This window comes from Salmo trutta, chromosome 17 (genome assembly GCF_901001165.1).
Source record: "Salmo trutta chromosome 17, fSalTru1.1, whole genome shotgun sequence".
In the NCBI taxonomy this organism is placed as follows: Eukaryota; Metazoa; Chordata; class Actinopteri; order Salmoniformes; family Salmonidae; genus Salmo; species Salmo trutta.
This window is the reverse complement of record NC_042973.1, coordinates 16,408,146-16,431,628: the sequence shown is the minus strand read 5'-3', so window position 1 is coordinate 16,431,628 and position 23,483 is coordinate 16,408,146. Positions and strand designations below refer to the sequence as shown.

At 40.3% G+C, this 23,483-nt stretch overlaps 1 protein-coding gene across 1 annotated transcript in view; it reads left to right on the top strand.

Annotated features, from left to right (window-relative positions):
* xxylt1 (xyloside xylosyltransferase 1) overlaps positions 1-15,450 on the top strand; it is a 93,534-nt gene extending 78,084 nt beyond the window's left edge. The window contains exon 5 of the mRNA XM_029695887.1: positions 14,155-15,450. Coding sequence (XP_029551747.1) covers positions 14,155-14,551 — 397 coding nt within the window. The 3' untranslated portion in view covers positions 14,552-15,450. The remainder of the gene's footprint in view (positions 1-14,154) is intronic.
* The last annotated feature ends 8,033 nt before the right edge of the window (positions 15,451-23,483 follow it).

Here is a 23,483-nt window from a genome sequence, read left to right as displayed (position 1 = left end):
AACTGTCTGTAGACCTCTGAGATCGAATTGTAATGAGGCATACAGTACCAGTCAAATATTTGGACACACCTACTCATTCAAGGGTTTTCTTTATTTTTACTATTTTCTTCATTGTATAGTAATAGTAACGACATCAAAACTATGAAATAACACATATGGAATCATGTAGAAACCAAAAAAGTGTTAAAAATATCAAAATATATTTTATATTTGAGATTCTTCAAAGTAGCCTTGTTGACAGCTTTGCACACTCTTGGCATTCTCTCAACCAGCTTCATGAGGTAGTCACCTGGAATGCATTTCAATTAACAGGTGTGCCTTGTTAAAAGTTAATTTGTGGAACTTCTTTCCTTCTTAATGCGTTTGAGGGTGTGAACGATGCTGAATGGGTGTAGACAAAGAAGAGCTCTTCAGTACTGTAGGTATCAAAACACTCAAGGGCCATTTTCTCAAAAGTGAGGTTAAAAGTTTATCAATTTTCAAAGCGGAATTACTTTCCCATTGTTCCTCAACTGTAGTGTATGATATACCATTTTCTAGAACTACTTTTATCCAATGTAAAAAAAAAAACACAATTTCAAATTTTGCTACATAAGACAGAATCAAGCCGGTCGGTCACAAATGTGGAATAAGTCATGGGTGTATAAATGAATACTTTCTGAAGGCACTGCGGGGACAACGTCATCGATGCACTTATTAATGAAGCCGGTGACTGATGTGGTAAACTCTTCAATATTGTCAGATGAATCACAGAACATATTACATTCTATGTTATCTAAACAGTCCTGTAGCTTAGCATCTGCTTCATTGGACCAATTCTGTATTAGTCGTGCAATTTTGCATCTTGCTGCTATTGCAGTATTTCTCAAGTTAAAAATGGTGCTTGTAAAACTAGTCATTGCACTGCATACGGTCTATCGAGTCGGGAAAGTCTGGCTGCGTGCTCAGGACTGTTTTCTAAGAACAATAACATGTCTACAACTTCATCATTTGCAAGCTATCAAAGTAGCTAGCTAAGTTCCAACTTTGTGTTTCCCCTTTTCTTTTCCTTTTTCAATGAAGCTAGCAAGTAGTAGCTATCAAGCACATTGAGCAGCCAGGCCACAATCAACTTATCAAGTCACTGCCGAGTGGCGACGTGTGTGCTTCATGCCATTTTGTTTTTTACAACTACCAGAGTGTGTGTTGGTCTGTCGGGCAGTGTTTCTTTGGGAATCATGTTACAAAACAGGTCGCGGGGACACAAGATGCTTGCAAATTAGTTTTTGGAATATTGACAAGTTGCAGTTGTTATTCAAGTGTGTTCTGATCGTCTCAATTCTAATTTTGCCCCAAAAAAGTGTCACATTCGAGGGATTGACAAACAAGTGGCCACTCCATAAAGGGCTTAGGGCCAACAGTTATTTTAGCATAACATTGGCGACGTGTTGTCTTATGTAAACAAGTTTGAGGCGCTTCGTAATGGGCAGGTCTGTTACACTGTCTGGAGGTTCTGGCTGCTATGATTGCAGCCTAGCGGTTAAGAGCGTTGGGCCAGTAACCGAAAGGTCTCTGGTTCAAATTGCCAAGCTGACTAGGTGAAAAAAATGTCCCCTTGAGCAAAGTATGTCAGCCTGGCCCGCCTCTCCAGCTTACATTTCCACCGCTCCCCTCAAGGTGCCTTCATGCCCATCAGCCACCAATTCCATGACATTTGGCCTCATTTCGAAATTCCTGCATTCACAACATTTACCCAGGTATTTCCTGACATAGCAGGCCCTGAGCCAATCTGTGGATTTCCTGCATAAGCTGCTGCTTATGAGAGAGAGGCGTGCTTGGCAGGTATGCATTATTCAATATTCGATGCTGCAAAGAGGAATAAGCCTGCAGTGTGTAGAGGGTTAAATTACTCTGTCCTGTCCACCCTAAGCTCCCCTAACTCAGTCCATACCTCATCTGCCCTCAAGGTGAGACAGAGGTACCGTCACCATTAGGGGGCGCTGTGGTGTCAAAGTTTTGGAGACTCGGCGCCTAGCCCTGAGTGTAACCACAGCTGATCAAACACACGGTCAGTCTACTAAATGCTGGCCTCACATTCCTCTGTTAGAGCTGGAGAGCAGAGCAGAGAACACTGGAGGCAGGCTGCTCCTCTCCTAGAAAATACCCTTTAGATCGGAGATCCCTGGGGTTAGCCAGAAGGCTAGGCTAAAGACAAAGGGCCACAGAGCTCCTGAACTAGGCAAGGACTAAGCACATGAGCTGTCTGTTATGCAATCGACTAGTTTTGTCCAGACCAAGTTTTCATCAACAATGATAATGACCTGCTATCAGATATTATTCTGTTGCAAACTGGTACCACTGACAGGAACTGTAACAGTGTAGCAAGATAATATATAAACAAACATATACACATGTCCTGATTTAAGATGCCATGTCCTATGTAGATCTATGGGCTTAGTGTGTTGGCAGAGCAGGGTGCTGAGTTGGCAGAGCCCCTGGTGCTCCATCTGGCTCCTGGACCAGCTCTCTTCCTGTTTTGTGCAGGGCTGTTTATTCAGCAGACCCTGGCCTGGCCTGAAGCAGATCTGATCTGCTCTGCTCGCCATCGAATGGGATCAGCCCAAACAAACAAACATACTCACGCACACACACCTGAATGAGACATTTCAACAGAAATCTTCATGTCCACCACGGGTCTACGAGCCTTTGGATAAGAAGGCTGAGGCTTTTTCAGCATGGGCCTTTTTACCCCAAAAATTATGGAATGTTCAATAGCTTGCAGATAGATATATAGGCTGCTGTTATTTAGACAAGACATGATTATTTTATCCTGCTCAACAGATGACTGTTTGACCTTTATACCCCTACACTCTATCTGCCATGTTCTAAAACATTACACTCCACTGAACAACTAACTCTTACATGGCTCTTACAGTTTCTCTTGTTCTGCTGCTAAGCTGTATTCTACTCATCTCTGTGTTTAAAACTGCACATGCATCAGCTACTCTTTCTGGGGTCCACATAAAACGTACAAATACATGACGAAGTACAGAACACTTACAGACAAGAACAACATAAGATACAGTATTACATTCAAATAAAAATGCCAACATATTGGAGAGACACCAAGAGACAAAAATGCTATTTACACACTTCATATATACATATAAATTCAGCAAAAAAAGAAGTGTCCTCTCACTGTCAACTGCGTTTATTTTCAGCAAACTTAACATGTGTAACTATTTGTATGAACATAACAAGATTCAACAACTGAGACATAAACTGAACAAGTTCCACAGACATGTGACTAACAGAAATGGAATAATGTGTCCCTGAACAAAGGGGGGGGGTCAAAATCAAAAGTAACAGTCAGTATCTGGTGTGGCCACTAGCTGCATTAAGGACTGCAGTGCATCTCCTTCTTATGGACTGCACCAGATTTGCCAGTTTTTGCTGTGAGATGTTACCCCGCTCTTCCACCAAGGCACCTGCAAGTTCCCAGACATTTCTGGGGGGAATGGCCCTAGCCCTCACCCTCCGACTCTTCTCTGGCCATGGCAGAACACTAACATTCCTGTCTTGCAGGAAATCACGCACAGAATGAGCAGTATGGCTGGTGACATTGTCATGCTGGAGGGTCATGTCAGGATGAGCCTGCAGGAAGGGTACCACATGAGGGGGAGGATGTCTTCCCTGTAACGCACAGCGTTGAGATTGCCTGCAGTGACAACAAGCTCAGTCTGATGATGCTGTGACACACCGCCCCAGACCATGACGGACCCTCCACCTCCAAATTGATCCCGCTCCAGAGTACAGGCCTTGGTGTAACGCTCATTCCTTCGACGATAAACGCAAATCCGACCATCACCCCTGGTGAGACAAAACCGCAACTCGTCAGTGAAGAGCACTTTTTGCCAGTCCTGTCTGGTCCAGCGACGGTGGGTTTATGCCCATAGGCGACGTTGTTGCCGGTGATGTCTGGAGAGGACCTGCCTTACAACAGGCCTACAAGCCCTCAGTCCTGCCTCTGTCAGCCTATTGCGAATAGTCTGAGCACTGATGGAGGGATTGTGTGTTCCTGGTGAAACTCGGGCAGTTGTTGTTGCCATCCTGTACCTGTCCCGCAGGTGTGATGTTTGGATGTACCGATCATGTGCAGGTGTTGTTACACGTGGTCTGCCACTGCGAGCACAATCAGCTGTCCGCCCTGTCTCCCTGTAGCACTGTCTTAGTACGCTCACAGTACGGACATTGCAATTTATTACCCTGGCCACATCTGCAGTCCTCATGCCTCCTTGCAGCATGCCTAAGGCACGTTCATGTAGATGAGCAGGGACCCTGGGCATCTTTCTTTTGGTGTTTTCAGACTCTGTAAGCTGTTAGTGTCTTAACGACCGTTCCACATGTTCATATTCATTAATTGTTTATGGTTCATTGATCAAGCATGGGAAACAGTGTTTAAACCCTTTGCAATGAAGATCTGTGAAGTTATTTGGATTTTTATGAATGGTTACTTCATATATATACGTAGATTATTATTTCACACGGGACCATCAAAACCTTTTCCCACTAATCTTTGTCGCTAGCGCCTGCTAAATTCAGGGCAACAATGTTGTTGAGAGCAGTAACAACACTTTTGCAGTTCTCCATGGCTAATGTTATCTTTCAAAAAAGCAGTGGTAGCAAGGATTATCTACACATACTGAGCAGCTCATGTTATAGACAAGCATGCTACATGGCAGACCAATCCGAAACTCATCTCTCGGCATGTCTAGCCCATCCATTATCTCAGCCAATCATGGCTAACGGGAAGGTTCCTGTCTTTTTCCATGGCTAAACCAACTAGGTTCGTAGTTGAATAAATGTATTTGTATTTACAGATGGCATACACGTTTGTTATTAAGGCACATGAAAGGTCACATGTTCCAGAAGGCATTCATGCCAAACAACGCATTTAAAATATATATATTTTAAAAAATATGTTCAAATGCCTCTCCTGTGAAGTAGTGACGACTATATGTGATAAAGTGAAAATCTGAGGCCCTCACCCAACCTTAACCCGCAAATATAGAAAATGTGCTATAGGCTACAGTCAAAGACTGCAGAATGATTTTTTGATGGGGTGCAGGATTTTGTTTTGCCTGCACCCCATTTCTCAAGTTCAAATTTTGCCTACATTTGGTGTATCATATTATTGCAAGAAATGCTTAATTTGCAGGAGTTATTATTAAGGCTATAGCCCTATTCGCACTGGACTAGTATTACTAGAGAACGTTGGTTATGTATTTATTATCCCAGAATAATAAATCCCAGAATTCGGACGGGCTAAGTTTTTTCCAAACGGCCCTCTGTAATTAGTTATTGTTTTATATTTTTAAATAAATTGACAGTTATGACTGAATTCTGGAGATTCTTTTCTAGGTGTGAAGATACTTAAATGAGTCCAGGTGATAACAGGCTACACTGAACTCGAGTTTGGTTCCCAAGTTTCTAAACCATACCAAACCATCTTTGGTATAGTGTTGCCATAATATTTGAGTTGAGGAAGTGTGATCATAATCATTCGAATATTTTAGCGATCCGCAGTAGAAGACGTTCTAAATCCACCCCAGCATTCAGATGTGAGCTTAACAGCTAATTTGCACTTTATATAAGTTTTTAGGCTATGGATGAGAAAGTGAACTTGTTCCAAATGTGTAACTCAGTTGTATGCTGCTTTCGTATCTACTAACAGCAAGGATTGCATTAAATAGGCACAATATATGATGAATTTATGATGAATTTGTCAATGTTCAATTCATTCGCACAAAACGTATAAACAAAAGCATTCACTGTGAAAGTTGATAAATGTAGGCCATTCATATATACGCTATGTGCAGCACTTCGTTCAATTTATCGAATCAGTTTGTTTTCTTGCTTAAACTGCGAGCAACACCTGTAAAACTCAGACATTTTCTCTCAACACAGGGGTGTTGATACACACGGGACTAGTGTTATCCAAAGACTTTGGCGTTTGCCAAAAGACAGTAGGTTATTCTGGTTAGTCGTTCAGATTTCAGTTTTCATTTAATCCATCTGTTAAAAATAAAAATGCTATTGCAACCTCTTTGCAATAAGGAATTGAGAAGTTTCAAGCGTTTACTACCAAGGATACAGTCAGCTGAGTGAATACATTTTAGAAAGTTCACAACGCATTTTATATTCTTCCCTTGTAGGCGTCACCTCCCCAGCTATACATTTTATGACCCCAATGAGTTTCCCATCTCTACCCTGTGGAATGTCCATGGTCCTCTCTTTGTTTTAGCTAGATGTCAGAATCGCACCCCGTCCATCTTCTGTTCTGGGCCTGACCCTGCTCTCTGATCCTAGGCAATTTCCTCTTGTCTGATTAGGTCAACCTTTCTAAATTAGTATACACACAGTTTCATGGTCTAAACTCCATTAATACTCACAGTAATCATTCACTAAACAGGAAACAAATAAACTACAGTTTAACTTGAAACATGTTACATTTTAACAGAATCCATCACATCTAAACAGTAGGCTACAGTTCCCTTGACATGCCAAAGGCCTATTTGAAGTCCCGTCTTCTGACTGTCAAATTTGTATAATGCCTCACAATCATCCCACATAACATAGGCTGCACTGCTATCATCCTCTTTTACCACTTCACCAAATATTTTCCAAACATGACTTTTCTGGCCCTCCCTTCTCTTTATTTTCTTTTGCAGCTTTTGTCTTATTGAATTTGCAGCTTTTGTCTTATTGAATTAAACTTCGACAATGTCCATTTTGCCTCTGTGGATTGCTATCTTTTTCTGCCCGTTCCCAAAAGCATTATTTGGCGATTGGCTGTGTAGGCAATTAGGCACGCGTACAGTTAAGCCCTGAAGCTTAGGTTTATGCACTAATACCAGATAGCCTAAAGTAATGAAAGAAAAACCTCAATGTAGACTATATAAATTGCACAATAATTACACATTTATGGACTATTTAAGGTATTGTTTCTCTTTATTTAACCTGCCCTCCACCCACCCGCTCTTCAGCCACACAATATTTAATGACCCTAAACCCGTCCGCCCCTCGGATTTAACCGCAGGGACTGCGGGTTATGAGTCAACCCGCTCATCACTAACTTGTGACATACGCCTAGCTTCTTGAAACGGGTCACATCTGTTTTTTGTTTGGGTACCGTGAAGAAACCCATAGTGGTGTGTCTTGTTGGGTATGTCTGTTTGAAGTGTATGCGTATACACTAAACAAAAATGTAAACGCAACATTTAAGGTGTTGGTCCCATGTTTCATGAGCTGAAATAAAAGATCCCTGAAATTTTCCATACACACGAAAAGCTTATTTCGATCAAATGTGCACAAATTTGTTTACATCCCTGTACTGTAAGTGAGCATTTCTCCTTTGCCAGGATAATCCATCCACCTTGACATGTGTGGCATACCAAGAAGCTGATTAAACAGCAAGATCATTACACAGGTGCACCTTGTGCTAGGGACAATAAAAGGCCACTCTAAAATGTGCAGTTTTGTCACACAACACAATGCCACAGATGTCTCAAGTTTTGAGGGAGTGTGCAGTTGGCATGCTGACTGTCCACCAGAGCTGTTGCCAGAGAATTGAAAGTTAATTTGTCTACCATAAGCCGCCTTCAACACCGTTTTAGAGTATTTGGCAGTATGTCCAACCGGCCTCAACCACAGACCACGTGTATGGCGTCGTGTGGGTGAGCGGTTTGCTGACGTCAACATTGTGAACAGAGTGCCCCATGGTCTCGGTGGGGTTATGGTATGGGGGGCAGGCATAAGCTACGGTCAACGAACACAATTGCATTTTATCAATGGCAATTTGAATGCACAAATCGTGACGAGATACTGAGGCTGTGGATCAACTTGTACGACAGCGGTTTCCAGTTCCCGTGTCGCTCTGCATGAGGCAAATGGTGGTCACACCCGATACTGACTGGTTTTCTGTGACCAGTAGATGCATATCTGTATTCCCAGTCATGTAAAATCCATAGATTACGGCCTAATTAATTTATTTCAATTGACTGATATCCTTATATGAGCTGTAACTCAATAAAATCATTGAAATTGTTGCATTTATATTTTTGTTCAGTATAGATTACACAAGTAGTTAGGTATTTTCAATACACAAATGTTTCTTAAGACTAGAAAATAAGAAGTACATTTCTCCTCTACCCTCAACCATGAAAGACTATCATGCATGTTGTTGATGTTAGTTCTGTGAGTGCAGTTAAGGGCAAGGCGTGCTTCTTTGTTTTGCGGCAGCTGGAGCTTTGCTAGGTCTTTTTTTGCTGCACCTGACCATATTACCTGACAGTAATCAAGATGGGACAAGCTCAGAGCCTGAACAACTAGTACAGTTGATCTTTGATCTCTGCTTTTTATAACAGGCATACTGTACCTATTCCCATCTTCACAACAACTTTGTCAATATGACTTGACCATGATAACTGACCATCCATTGTTACTCCTCAGAGTTCAGCTTCTTCAACTTGTTCAATGGTCACACTCTATGCACAACTCCAGTTGAGGTTTAGGTCTAAGAGAATGCTTTGAACCAAATGCAATTATTTTGGTTTTAGATGTATTTAAGACCAGTTTATTGTTAATTACCCATTCAGACACTGACTGTAACTCCTTGCTAAGAGTCTCAGTGAGCTCACTGGATGTAGGTGCTGATGTGTAGAGTGTGCAGTCATCAGCATACATAGTCATTTTAGCTTATTTTAAGACAAGTGGCAAATCATTTGTAAAAATACAGAAAAGTAATGCCCCATTTCAACTGCCCTGAGGGATACCGCACTGTATATATCTGATGTTAGAGAAGCTTTCATTGAAGAATACTCTCTGAGTTCTATTGGATAAGTAACTCTCCAACCATGTGATGGCAAGTGATGTAAAGCCATAACAAGTGAATTAAAAAAATAAAATAAAATAATGATCAATAACATCAAAGGCTGAAATCTTTTTTTTTTTTTTTCAATCAGTCATCTGTCAGTGCAGTACGAGTTGAGTGCCCTTCCCTATAACCATGCTGAAAATCAGTAGTTAACTTGTTCTTTGAAAAATGCATAGTATTTGTTCAACACTATTTTCTCCAACAGTTTACTAAAAACAGGCAGCAAACTGATTGGGCGGCTGTTAGAGCCAGCAGCTTTACTATTTTTAGGAAGTGGAATTACTTTAGCTTCCTTCCACGCCTGTGGATACACACACTCCTTTAGGCTTTGGTTAAAGTTTCCCATCTAGGTTGTCTATACCTGGTGGCTTATCAGTGGTCTAAGTCACTGCATCTCAGTGCAAGAGGCGTCACTACAGACACCCTGGTTTCGAATCCAGGCTGAATCAAAACCGACCATGATTGGGAGTCCCGTAGGGCGGCACACAATTGGCCCAAGGTTGTCGGGTTTGGCCGGTGTAGGTCGTCATTGTAAATAAGAATTTGTTCCTAATGGACTTGCCTAGTTAAATAAAAGGTGAAAGAGTCATTGAAATGATTGGCTATAATGTTTTGTTATAAATGACCCATCAACTTCAATGAACGATGGAGAGGAATTTAGTTTTCTGCTCATAATATCATTTAAAGTATTTTCCCATAGTTTTTTGTCATTTATCTTGTTTTGGTAATATAATTTCTTCTTGGTTTTGTTAAGTTTAGTCACAACATTTTTCAATTGAGAGTATTTCAATTCATCATCAATCCAGGGGGCGCTAACAGTTCTCACAGTTCATGCACCAGTTCTCACAGGTGCATGCTTATCAACAATTGGCAAGAATAATTTTACAAATAGTCCAAGTACTGCATCTGGATTTTCCTCCTGATACAAAATAGACCAACATATACATTGTTTACATCTTCAGCAAAAGAGTGCTGAGAAATATTTTGTATGATCTCTTATAAGTGATAACTTTAGGCCCTGCCTTTTTGTACTTTGGCTTTCCTTGTTAATGCCACAATGTTATGGTCACTACAGCCAATGGGAACTGATATTGCTTATGAGCAAAACTGTAGAGCATTTGTGAAGATATGATCAATACAAATGGAAGTAACAGATCTAACACTATTGGCGTACACTAGTTGGTTAAGTGATAATCTGGGTCATGTTACAGGCGTTAGTCACAGTAAGAAGCTTCCTCTTGAGAGGACAACTAGATGATAAACAGTCAATGTTCAGGTCACCAAGAAAATTAATTTCTCTGTTAGCATTAAAGACTTTAACATCACACACATATTCTCTAGATACTTTCAGTTTGCACTTGTTGGTATATATCTGCACTGTAAAGAAGAGGCTTCAGATGAGGCAGGTGAACCTCCAACCACAGTGTTTCTACTTCATTTGTCATGAGATCCTTTCTGAGCTTTACAGAAATATGGCTTTAAATATACAGTGCCTTCGGAAAGTATTCAGACCCCTTGACTTTTTCCAAATTTTGTTACATTACAGCCTAATTCTAAAATGGATTTTTTTTTAAATCCTCAGCAATCTAAACACACAATACCCCATGACAAAGTGAAAACAGGTTTTTAGAAATTCTTACACATTTATAAAAAATTAAAAACAGAAATACCTTATTTTCATAAGTATTCAGAGCCTTTGCTATGACACTCGAAATTGAGCTCAGGTGTTTCCATTGATCATCCTTGAGATGTTTCTGCGACTTCATTGGAGTCCACCTGTGGTAAATTCAATTGATTGGACATGATTTGGAAAGGCACACACATGGCAAAATAAGGTCCCACAGTTGACAGTGCATGTCAGAGCAAAAACCAAGCTATGAGGTCGAAGGAATTGTCCATAGAGCTCCAAGACAGGATTGGTTCGGTACAAATCTGGTAAAGTGTACCAAAAGATTTCTGCAGCATTGAAGGTCCCCAAGAATACAGTGGCCTCCATCATTAGTAAAATGAAGAAGTTTAAATCCAACAAGACTCTTCCTAGAGCTGGCCGCCCGACCAAACTGTGAAATTGGGGGAGCCTTGGTCAGGGAGGTGACCTTTATGGTAGAGTGACCAGACGGAAGCCACTCCTCAGTAAAAGGCACATGACAGCCCGCTTGAAGTTTACCAAAAGGCACCTAAAGAGTCTGACTATGAGAAACAAAATGCTCTGATCTGATGAAACCAAGGTTGAACTCTTTGGGCTGAATGCCAAGCATCACGTCTGGAGGAAACTGCAGCATCATGCTGTGGGGATGTTTTTCAGTGGCAGGGATTGGGAGACAAATCAGGATTAAGGGAAAGATGAAAGGAGCAAAGTACAGAGAGATCCTTGATGAAAACCTGCTCCAGAGTGCTCAGGACCTCAGACTGGGGCAACAGGACAACGACCCCAAGCACACAGTCAAGACAATGCAGGAGTGGCTTCGGGGCAAGTCTCTGAATGTCCTTGAGTGACCAAGCCAGAGCCCGGACTTCAACCCGAAAATAGCTGTGCAGCAACGCTCCCCATCCAACCTGACAGTTTGAGAGGATCTGCATAGAAGAATGGGAGAAACTCCCCAAATACAGGTGTGCCAAGCTTGTAGCGTCATTCCCAAGAAGATTTGAGGCTGTAATTGCTGCCAAAGGTGCTTCAACAAAGCAAAGCTGTCATCAAAGCAAAAGGTGGTTACTTTGAAAAATCTCAAATATATTTTGATTTTTGAACACTTTTTTGGTTACTACATGATTCCATATCTGTTATTTCATAGTTTTGATGTCTTCAATATAATTATACAATGTAGAAAATAGTAAAAAATAAAGAAAAACCCTGGAATGAGTTGGTGTGTCCAAACCTTTGACTGGTACTGTGTGTGTGTATATATACACACACTACCGGTTAAAGGTTTTAGAACACCTACTCATTCAAGGGTTTTTCTTTATTTTTACTATTTTCTACATTGTAGAATAATAGTGAAGACATCAAAACTATGAATTAGTAACCAAAAAATGTTTAACAAATCAAAATATATTTTATATTAGAGAATCTTCAAATAGCCATCCTTTGCCTTGATGACAGTTTTGCAAACTCTTGGCATTCTCTCAACCAGCTTCACCTGGTATTCTTTTCCAACAGTCTTGAAAGAGTTCCCACATATGCTGAGCACTTGTTGGCTGCTTTTCCTTCACTCTGCGGTCTGACTCATCCCAAACCATTTCAATTTGGTTGAGGTCGGGGGATTGGGGAGGCCAGGTCATCTGATGCAGCACTCCATCAATCTCTTTCTTAGTAAAATTGCCCTTACACAACCTGGAGGTGTGTTAGGTCATTGTCCTGTTAAAAAACAAATTATAGTCCCACTAAGCCCAAACCATGCTGTGGTAGTCATGCTGGTTAAGTGTTCCTTGAATTCTAAATAACTCACAGACAGTGTCACTAGCAAAGCACACCCACACCATAACACCTCCTCCTCCATGCTTTACGGTGGGAAATACACATGCGGAGATCATCCATTCACCCACACCGCGTCTCACAAAGACACAGCGGTTAGAACCAAAAATCTCCAATTTGGACTCCAGACCAAAGGCCAAATTTCCACCGGTCTAATGTCCATTGCTCGTGTTTCTTGCCCCAAGCAAGTCTTCTTCTTATTGGTGTCCTTTAGTAGTGATTTCTTTGCAGAAATTCGACCATGGTCTGATTCACAGTTGATGTTGAGAGGTGTCTGTTACTTGAACTCTGTGAAGCATTTATTTGGGCTGCAATTTCTGAGGCTGGTAACTCTACTGAACTTATCCTCTGCAGCAGAGGTAACTCTGGGTGTTCCATTCCTTTGGTGGTCCTCATGAGAGCCAGTTTCATCATAGCGCTTAATGGTTTTTGTGACTACACTTGAAGAAACGTTCAGTTCTTGACATTTTCCGGATTCACTTCATGTCTTAAAGTAATGATGGACTGTCGTTTCTCTTTGCTTATATTAGCTGTTCTTGCCATAATATGGACTTGGTCTTTTACCAAATAGGGCTATCCTCTGTATAACCCCCCACCTTGTCACAACACAACTGATTGGCTCAAACGCGTTAAGAAGGCACACCTGTTAATTGAAATGCATTCCAGGTGACTACCTAATGAAGCTGGTTGAAAGAATGCCAAGAGTGTGCAAAGCTGTCATCAAGGCAAAGTGTGGTTATTTGAAGAATCTCAAATATAAACTATATTTTGATTTGTTTAACACTTTTTTGGTTACTATATGATTCCATATGTGTTATTTAATAGTTTTGATGTCTTCAATATTATTCTACAGTGTAGTAAATAGTACAAATAAAGAAAAACCTTTGACCGGTAGTGTACATAGCAACACTTACCCTGTAGACATTCCTGTCTTTTCAATAGATGTTACAGTATATCCTTGTATTCTTACTGCCATATCATCAAATGTGTTGTCTAAGTAAGTCTCAGAAATGGCGAATGTATTCATATTTTCTAAGATTAGCAAATTACTCATCTCATGAACTTTGTTTCCGAGGCTACGTATATTTATATGAGCTAACTTGAACCCTTTCCTGGGTAGCTTATCTAAAACTGAACTCATAATGGTAAGAGGTTTTATTTCTAATAATTATATTTCTGATAATAGCAAAGAAGAGATGTCTTCCCTGGTTTAGCTCGGCTGTAACAGAGTGCTCTATTCTTCGTGCCAATTCTGCATAGCTGTCTTACTGAACTGTTGGCTTCTTCTGATTGCGATGTTGTCCTGTTAGCATGGGGGGTGGTGGGGTGAGGAGGTGCTGTCCACTCTGGAAGAGGCCCGATGGTGCAGGGCGGTGTTTCCCCCTCTTTGGATGGGTCATGTAGAAATGCATGATAGGATTCTTTGTCTAGGCTTTCAGCATATAGCAGTATGGTGGTGTGTAGCATAAGAAAACAGTCTTTAAAAAATACTTTACTCACTCAAAACGATATCTTTGAGGAGACTGAGGTCTATAAATTTGAATATTTTAGTTGACTTAAAGTGCAGGTGCGATTGTGTCATACTTTTTGGTCTCAATTTGACATCATTAGGCACTAATGATCTCTGTCTCTTTTATCCCAACTAATCCACAACTAGGTAATCACATCTTTACACTACTTCTCTATCTGCATTGTTGTGAACATCCTGCTTTACGGAACAACCTCTTGGTTCTTTCTCTGAACTTCCCCTTAACTCTTTCCCTTCCAGACACACCTTCTGGCAGTACCGTAAGGAGAACCCTCAGTCCCGTGTGGGGGAGCCTCCTCCCGACGGCTTGCCGGGTTTCAACAGTGGCGTGATGCTGCTGGACCTAGGGGCCATGCGGACCTCGGCCCTCTACAACCAACTCCTGGAGCCCAGAAATGTGGCCCAGCTGGCTGACCAGTACCACTTCAGGGGCCACCTGGGGGACCAGGACTTCTTCAGCATGATCGGCATGGAACACCCAGGGCTGTTCCACCAGTTGGCCTGTGGCTGGAACCGCCAGCTGTGTACCTGGTGGAGGGAGCATGGATACGGGGATGTGTTCCAGCTCTACTACCGCTGTGAGGGGCCAGTGTATATCTACCATGGAAACTGTAATACGCCCATACCCGATGACTGAGTTGGGACCTCGTAAGGTGTTTCCCTAAATGGTGGGTCTGTTTTGTGGTGAACTCATTGGAAGTTGTGGCTCAAGACTGGGTTCTGGAGAGAAAGAAGATATTAGCTACACAACTTTCTGGGTCACACCAAAACTCCAAAAAGGCCTTAGTTTGGCCATGTGGCAACAAAAGTTGTGGAATCAAAACCATTTCTGTACTGTACCACTGCTACTGTAAACATTGCTCCCACTCCTGCCCCCTGCTGGACAGGTGTGCAATACAGTCAGTACAAGGCATTTCACTCACTCCACTAATGTCAAGTGATGCTAATGATGAACGTGGAGCATAAAGAGACCTTGCTGGTGAAAATTGCCGAATGCCGTACTTTGTTCTCTCAGTTCACTTTTTGGAACATTTAACATTCTTGAAAAATGTTGGGCTGCGGTACAAAAAAGAATGGTTAGCGTGCATAAGAGAAAATGGCAAAACTTCACCAACAAAAATAACTCTTTACATTAAATATCCCTGACAAACTGTAATAATACCCTGGCGTAATGTATGAGAGAATATGAGCTGATTAGTGTGAGTATTTTATCTGTGCTAATGTGTGTTTGCTGTGTATCATGGTAGTCTGTCTGGATTTGTCTGTCTCTCTCTCTTTTCTCCCTCTAATCAGCGCAAGATTAGGTGAGGGTTAATAATCAGTGCTCATTCACTGCCCGCCCTGGAGTAGTGAACTACATGTAGTTCAACTAGTGATTTAACTACATTTCAGTAGCTTGGTGGTAGTTTAACTAAATTCAAATCTTGGTAGTGTTTTCAGTAGTTAATTACTTGTTTTGCTATGTAGGGATGTAGATAACTACTGGAATTACACACTACTTCTTTTGCATAAATAAAATATATGTGCTGTATGCAATCATTTCCTTTCTTTTACAAAGCATCAGACCTGCCTAAATCTCACTTGAAACATCATTTTTGTGTTAAATAGGTCAAATTACACCTTCTGGTTGCATATCACCCCAAAGTGTAGTCTATGGCATTTCCGATTTTTTTCACCTAGTAGTGTGGATATAGTGAAGTACTTTTTCAAAGTAACTTTAGTTAAGTGAACTATATTTTTCTTAATGGCAGCTTTAGTGTAGTTTAACTCATTCCAGTGTGAAGTAATTGGTGCTTGGTAAACTATATTTTCAGGGTAGCTTCCCGAACACTGTTGTTTACCAATGCTGGACTCTTCTCTGGCAGGGTGAGTGGGCAGGAAGTACGACACACTGGCACCCGCTAGAACATCCCACTGACTGCCTAATGGAGAGAAAAGAGGGGGAGGGGAGAGAGCGGTACAGTTGAGGGATGATGGGCAACACATACAGATACTTGGCCCACACACAAACATACACATTTTCGAGTGGGATTTAGCCACCATTGTGACTACATATTGACCCAATTTTGTATTTGTCTCTGTGTTACCTGGAGCTGACGTTAATATATATGCCATTTAGCAGATGCTTTTATCCAAAGCGACTTAGTCAAGCATGCATACATTTTACGTATGGGTGGTCCCGGGAATCTAACTCACTATCCTGGCATTGCAAGCTCATACTCTACACACTGAGCTACAGAGAGTAGCAGAAATCCCACTCGGGAACTTAGAGCAGGTTTCCCCGACTGGCGGCCCGTGATTTTATTTGGCGCCCCAAATTTTCTGAGCAAATCATTTTTTTATTGTTAGACATAAAAGGCTGTAAAAATGGCAGCAAAGGAGCTCCAAGTGATAACATTTTTAGACATCTGTTTCAAAGTATTCCCCAAAAATAATAGAGAGATATGTGATTGTATACAAATGTGAGCAAGGTTTGAAATTATTGTTTCAGTCAAATATTATATCTGTTTGGGCTTCTTGCAGTCAATTTGCAGTTATTTACAAATGATTTGTAAGTTACAGACGCAATTTAACCTCCCTTGTTATTGTAATGGTGAGAGGTTAGCATGACACACTACGTTATTTACCATTGATTTCTATTGGGCACAAAATAATCTGAAACACAACCAAAACAAACATAAAATGCATCCAACAAATTCGTAGTCAGAAGCTTAATGTAGTCATTGCGTGCTATGAATATGGGACAAAATACTTAACTTTTTACTACTTTAATACACATATAAGTGAAGGTCCCAATATTTTTGGTCCCCTAAAATGGGGGGATTATGTATAAAAATCCTGTAATTTCTAAACGGTTCACCCGATATGGATGAAAATCTGCTCAAATTAAAGCTGACGGTCTGCAGTTCAACCTCTTAGTCATTGTACAATTTCAAATCCAAAGTGCTGGAGTACAGAGCCAAAGCAACAAAACATTTCACTGTCCCAATACTTTTGGAGCTCACTGTACATAAGTCATCTGAAGGCAAGCTAATGAGGTCACTCTTTTTTGGATTTGGTCCATTGTATGTACCCTGCGAGTCTATAGAGCAGACTTAGTACAGCTGAACCTAGCAATCAGCCTGCAGGTAAGAGGAATCAACTGCTCTGACACATCAACCTGTGTACAGTGTGTTGTGCTGCCAGATCATATCAAGGTTAAGGATAAGCCACTCCAGACTTGTCAATGCACTCCAGAACATATAGAATAAAATGTAATAGGAGAGGTCATATGCTGTTGTTGTATGATGACGGAGCCAAAGTCATGTCTTTTTTAAACTTGTTGAGGGAGACTGAATGAATCACTTGTATTTTGTGTTGTTTTTTTTGTGCTTGTCAAGTTAACGTCTAGTTTTGGCTCTGGGTTATGTCATTTAAATGTTTTTGTGTTGCTGCTTTTGTACTGTATTTTGTTTTGTTTATGAAAGGTTAACCATTGTCTCATTTATGTTATGTGGATGTGCATATGATTATTAGCTGTGTTCTGTTGTATTGTGGTAGTGTCAGTGCCACTCGTTTGTGTCATATTGTGCAATGAAATGTCAAAGGGCAGGGGTTCAGAAGACCCAACTATACTTTCTCTCAAGTGTCTTTAAATTATCTGGCTGCATTCCAAACCACTGAATGGCCGCAAATGCTCCTGTATTGAATGTAGAAACCCCAAAATGTTATGTTTTCTTCAAGGGCATATTCAGCAAAAACGGGTACTTAACACAATGAACATATCTGCACTACATACTGTATTTAAAAAAAATCTCAATAATGCAATCTGTGCACAGCATTTTCATAACCGGTCTCCTCAAATATGACATACAAGGAGTATGTCATATTTCTATTCCACATTCTTCTCTACATTGAATGGGTAACCACGTTGTCACTTCTGATACTTTTCTGTAACATTTACCCTTGCCATCTTGAAAGGATCTCTAATCAGTCTTTCACATACCTTGGTTTTTATCATATTTGCTGAATAAATCATCAAAACATTTTGGACATTTGTGTTTCATGCTATCGTAATGCTAAGTTAAAGTAACATTATGAATAGAGTAGATAATCTTTTTCATGTGAAATTCAGACAAAGGCCGTGTCCCAAATCGACAAGGATGCTGCCTTTTTATGGCCACATTTCAAGGCAGGACTAAAGAGAATAAGATGCATTTTGAAGGGCGATTTTGAAGTCCGCTTCCAATGTATCTTTCGCCAGGTAGGATATTCATAATGGCAGAATCTGATTATACTTTTTTGCAAAGTAGGTTGTTTTGTTTATTTTAGTTAGTATTATGAATATATTTAGCATTTTGGGATCTTTTTATTTTCATCTCGCACATTCAAAGTTTGTTTGCGTGTACCACCAGAAAGAAGAAGAGGAGGAAGAAGAAATGAATGGCTGACAAAAGTCCCCGCTTCAGAGAACATTTTACAGAGAGCATATGGAATAACTTTGTCAAATGTGAGTATAATGTTTGTGCTTACAAAATTATTTTTAAATATTCAACAAATTCCTTTATTATTACGTTTTTTTATTCAATAATTTGAACATACAACGCCATGTTTTCTTTTATCAGCCCACTAGCCAAGCTAGCTATCCAGCTAACAATTTACACAATGATCTAATGTTCGCTGCTAGCTGGCTAGCAAGCAATCTCATCCAAATGAGTTTATCAGCTCTTTAGATGAACAACTAAACTGACTAATTGTGAATTCAGGAATGTTTAAATTATGAAGGCCCGGAATATTTTTAAATCCTGGTGAACTTGCTAGCTAGCTAATGACAAATGTAGCAAATATGTTTTTCAATCTGTTTATAGGGACTCAAGATGGCAACTGAACTGATGGCTAGTTCCCTTCACTTAATTTTGCAAACACATTCCCGACTGGTTTGTAAATTTCGAATTTTTAAAATCATTAGCTAATTAAAATCATAAGAAATGCATCTAGCTGCAGTTCTGCTCAATCAAGGCTTAATAGGTAGCCAAGTCATTTGTGTATTGATTCTTACATTGTTTCATATGTACCACAACGGTAGATGAAATAAGTAACATTTATGATTAGAATAGATTAGAAGAAAATCTGTTTCGTGAGAAATTCTGGAAATATAACCTGTGAAAAACCTCCAGGTTGATGATGCATGACTTATAAATGTCATAGTCAGCAGTAAATCCTTTGATTGATTTACCAGTATATGAGTTTTGTCAACTAGCCAGTACATCGCACCACTCTCAGAAAAGATATTGGCTCATGGTGTCTCCAGGAAAGTCCTATATTCTAGTTCTAACTCAATAGTGTCACTTTTCATACCTCTCTGTTGCTTCATGTCAGGCGCTACACAGATTATCTGTGATGACAGGGTGACGTGTGCCTCTAAACAGCAGTTGTGGGTGTGAGAGAGACATTACCTATTTCAGTCACTTTCCTCCCACACATGCATTTCCCTCATCCCGAAGTGCTAGTCGCTTGGTAGCACTGCTGTACGGCCATTCCTCACAGATCAACAACCAGTAACCTTGCCTTCCAGCCTGTAGAGTAAGGTGAATTTCACAAGCTGTTTCCTACAGTAGGGGAAGTGGGGTTAGTTGAGTCACCCCTTGATTCTAGGAAAACATAAACAAAATTAATAATGTGACCAAATATTAAGGAAGAGGTCATCATTTCATGGAGTCTGTGAAGGAATAAGCTACATGGAAAAAGTGGTAAACAAGTTAGGTCTGTAGAATAGTGAAAACTCACTTTGTCTGAGGAGCAAAGATAATTACTGTAGGGGTCTATGATCCTACTATTGCCCCGGGTTTGTGGCTGTCTAGATCCCTGCTGTTTGTTGTTTTCAACCTTTCCTGTGACCTGCTCTGTCTCCATCACACGTGAAGGATCTTTTAAATGAAAGAAAGAGTTCTACAAGTAGTTGTTACAACAACAAGAAAATGCCTTCAAGTGTTTTGTCCAAATACTGATGGATTCAACTAATAAAAAAATGGACAACCTGACCAGAGAGGTCCAGGACCTGAAGAACAGATTGCAGTTCTCCCACGGTCAGCTCGATGTGTTGAAACAGGAGAGCGGCAAGTTCTGTGTGTGAATCCAAGATAACCTCGAGGGACAATCAAGGCGGAACAACATGGCTGTGAACGGAATTGCAGAATCTCCAGATGAGACCTGGACGGAGTCTGAGGACAAAGTGAGTGAAATGATCTCTGAGAAATTGAAGATGGACCACAGGAAGATTGAGGTGGAGCGTGCCCATAGGACTGGAAAACCCACCACCGTCCCAGGTGACAGACCCAGGCTGATAGTGGTCTGCTGAATGTATATTCTTTTCTCTTGCTTTGTTTGCTCTTTTCAGTATTATGTCTATCTCTGATAAGCTACTCAGGTAAGGGCTGAAAATAGACCATATTAATTGGTGTGGCCTTAGAAATAAGGTTAATGAAATCAATAACTTGCTGACATCAGATAACATTATTATATTAGCAATTTCTAAGACTCACTTAGATAATTCATTTGATGATACAGCAGTAGCAATACAAGGATATAACATCTATAGAAGAGACAGAAATGCTTATGGGGGAGGTGTTGCTGTACAGTCCTGGCCAAAAGTTTTGAGAATGACACAAATATAAATTTTCACAAAGTCTGCTCCCTCAGTTTGTATGATGGCAATTTGCATATACTCCAGAATGTTATGAAGAGTGATCAGATGAATTGCAATTAATTGGAAAGTCCCTCTTTGCCACGCAAATGAACTGAATCTCCCAAAAACATTTCCATTGCATTTCAGCCCTGCCACAAAAGGACCAGCTGACATCATGTCAGTGATTTTTTTCGTTAAAATAGCTTTTCGGCGAAAGCACATTTTGCAATATTCTGAGTACATAGCCCGGCCATCACGGCTAGCTAATTTGACACCTACCAAGTTTGGCCCTCACCAAACTCAGATTTACTATAAGAAAAATTGAATTACCTTTGCTGTTCTTCGTCAGAATGCACTCCCAGGACTTCTACTTCAACAACAAATGTTGTTTTGGTTCCAAATAATCCATAGTTATAGTCAAATAGCTCCGTTATGTTCGTGCGTTCAGGTCAGTATCCGAAGGGTACGAGCGAGCGCATTTCGTGACAAAAAAAATCAAAATATTCCATTACCGTACTTCGAAGCATGTCAAACGCTGTTTAAAATCAATTTTCATTCTATTTTTCTTGTAAAATAGTGATAATATTCCAACCGGGCGACGTTGTATTCATTCAAAGGCTGAAAGAAAAAAATTGAGAATTCATATGAACGCGCATCTCCAGTGTCACTGTTCTCAGCCTGACCACTCACAAAATCTCCTGCTGTTTTTCGCCCAGAGACAGGAGAGACGTCATTCCACTTTCTGGCGCCTTCTGAGAGCCAATGGAAGCCTTAGAAAATGTCACGTTACAGCAGAGATGCTGTATTTTCGATAGAGATGCCACAGAAGGAGAACAAATTGTCAGACAGGGCACTTCCTGTATGGAATCTTCTCAGGTTTTGGCCTGCCATATGAGTTCTGTTATACTCACAGACACCATTCAAACAGTTTTAGAAACTTTAGAGTGTTTTCTATCCAAATCTACTAATTATATGCATATTCTCGTTTCTGGGCAAGAGTAGTAACCAGTTTAATTTGGGCACGTTTTTTTATCCGGCCGTGCAAATACTGCCCCCTAGCAGTATTTGCACGGCCGGATAAAAAACGTACCCGATTTAATCTGGTTACTACTCCTGCCCAGTAACTAGAATATGCATATAATTGTTTGATTTGGATAGAAAACACTCTAAAGTTTCTAAAACTGTTTGAATGGTGTCTGTGAGTATAACAGAACTCATATGGCAGTCAAAACCCTGAGACAAATCCTGACAGGAAACTGAAATCTGATGTGTGGATATCACTTCAAACATTTGCCATTGAAACACACAGGGGGTTATGAATAATTTAGCACTTCCTATGGCTTCCACTAGATGTCCCCAGTCTTTACAAAGTGGATTGAGTCTTCTATGGTAGAAACTGACCCAAAGAGAGGCTGTTGATATTGGTCACAGGGGATGGGCCATTACCATTGTGACGTCGGCGCTCATGGCTACTCTCCCTTTTCGAAACGTTTTGAAAGACAATGCAACCGAATCTTATTGGAGCTCATGTTTGAACGAACTTAAATATATTTTTTTTGCTCATTCCTGACGACAAGTCCGACGCACACAGTACATTTTCAGTAGCCTTTGGAGCGCGCTAACACTATTGGGACATAAATTATGAACTTTTTTGAACAAAACTACATTTGTTATGGACCTGGTATTTCTAGAAGTGCCTTCTGATAAAGATAATCAAAGGTAAGGGATTATTTACAATAGTATTTTTGATGGTTGATCATTCCAAGATGGCTCAAAACATGTATAGCCTAGACTATTTTTCTGGGCATACCACGTCGTTTATTGCAAAGTGTGATTTCCCAGTAAAGTTATTTTTAAATCTGGCAAAGCGATGGCATTCAAGACATGTTAATATATAAGTCTTTGAATGACAATATTACATTTTAACAATGTTTTCGAATAGTAATTTTGTAAATTGTAGCGCTAATTCACCGGAAGCATTTGAGGGAAAAGATTTTCTGAACGTCACCCGCCGATGTAAAATGCTGTTTTTATATATAAATATGAACTTTATCGAACACAAAATGCATGTATTGTGTAACATGATGTCCTAGGAGTGTCATCTGATGAAGGTTGTCAAAGGTTAGTGCTGCATTTAGCTGTGTTTTGGGTATTTGTGATGCATCTAGTTGCTTTGAAAATGGCTGTGTGATTATTTCTGGCTGGGTACTCTGCTGACATAATCTAATGTTTTGCTTTTGCTGTAAAGCCTTTTTGAAATCGGACTGGCCCAGAGAGGTTAAAATCTGACACCGCGATTGCATAAAGGAGTTCTGTATCTATAATTCTTAAAATAATTATGTTTTTTGTCAACGTTTATCGTGAGTAATTTAGTAAATTCACCGGAAGTTTGCGGTGGGTATGCTAGTTCTGAACATCACATGCTAATGTAAAAAGCAGTTTTTTGATATAAATATGAACTTGATTGAACAAAACATGCATGTATTGTATAAAATAATGTCCTAGGAGTGTCATCTGATGAAGATCATCAAAGGTTAGTGCTGCATTTAGCTGTGGTTTTGGTTTTTGTGACATATATGCTTGCTTTGAAAATGGCTGTGTGATTATTTTTGGCAGGGTACTCTCCTGACATAATCTAATGTTTTGCTTTTGATGTAATGCCTTTTTGAAATCAGACAATGTGGTTAGATTAACGAGAGTATTGTCTTTAAAATGGTGTAAAATAGTCATGTTTGAGAAATTGAAGTTATAGCATTTTTGAGGTATTTGTATTTCGCGCCACGAGATTCCACTGGCTGTTGACTAGAGTGGGACGCAAACGTCCCACCTTAACCAGGGAGGTTAACACAGGTGTGAGTTGACGAGGACAAGGCTGGAGATCACTCTGTCATGCTGATGGAGTTCG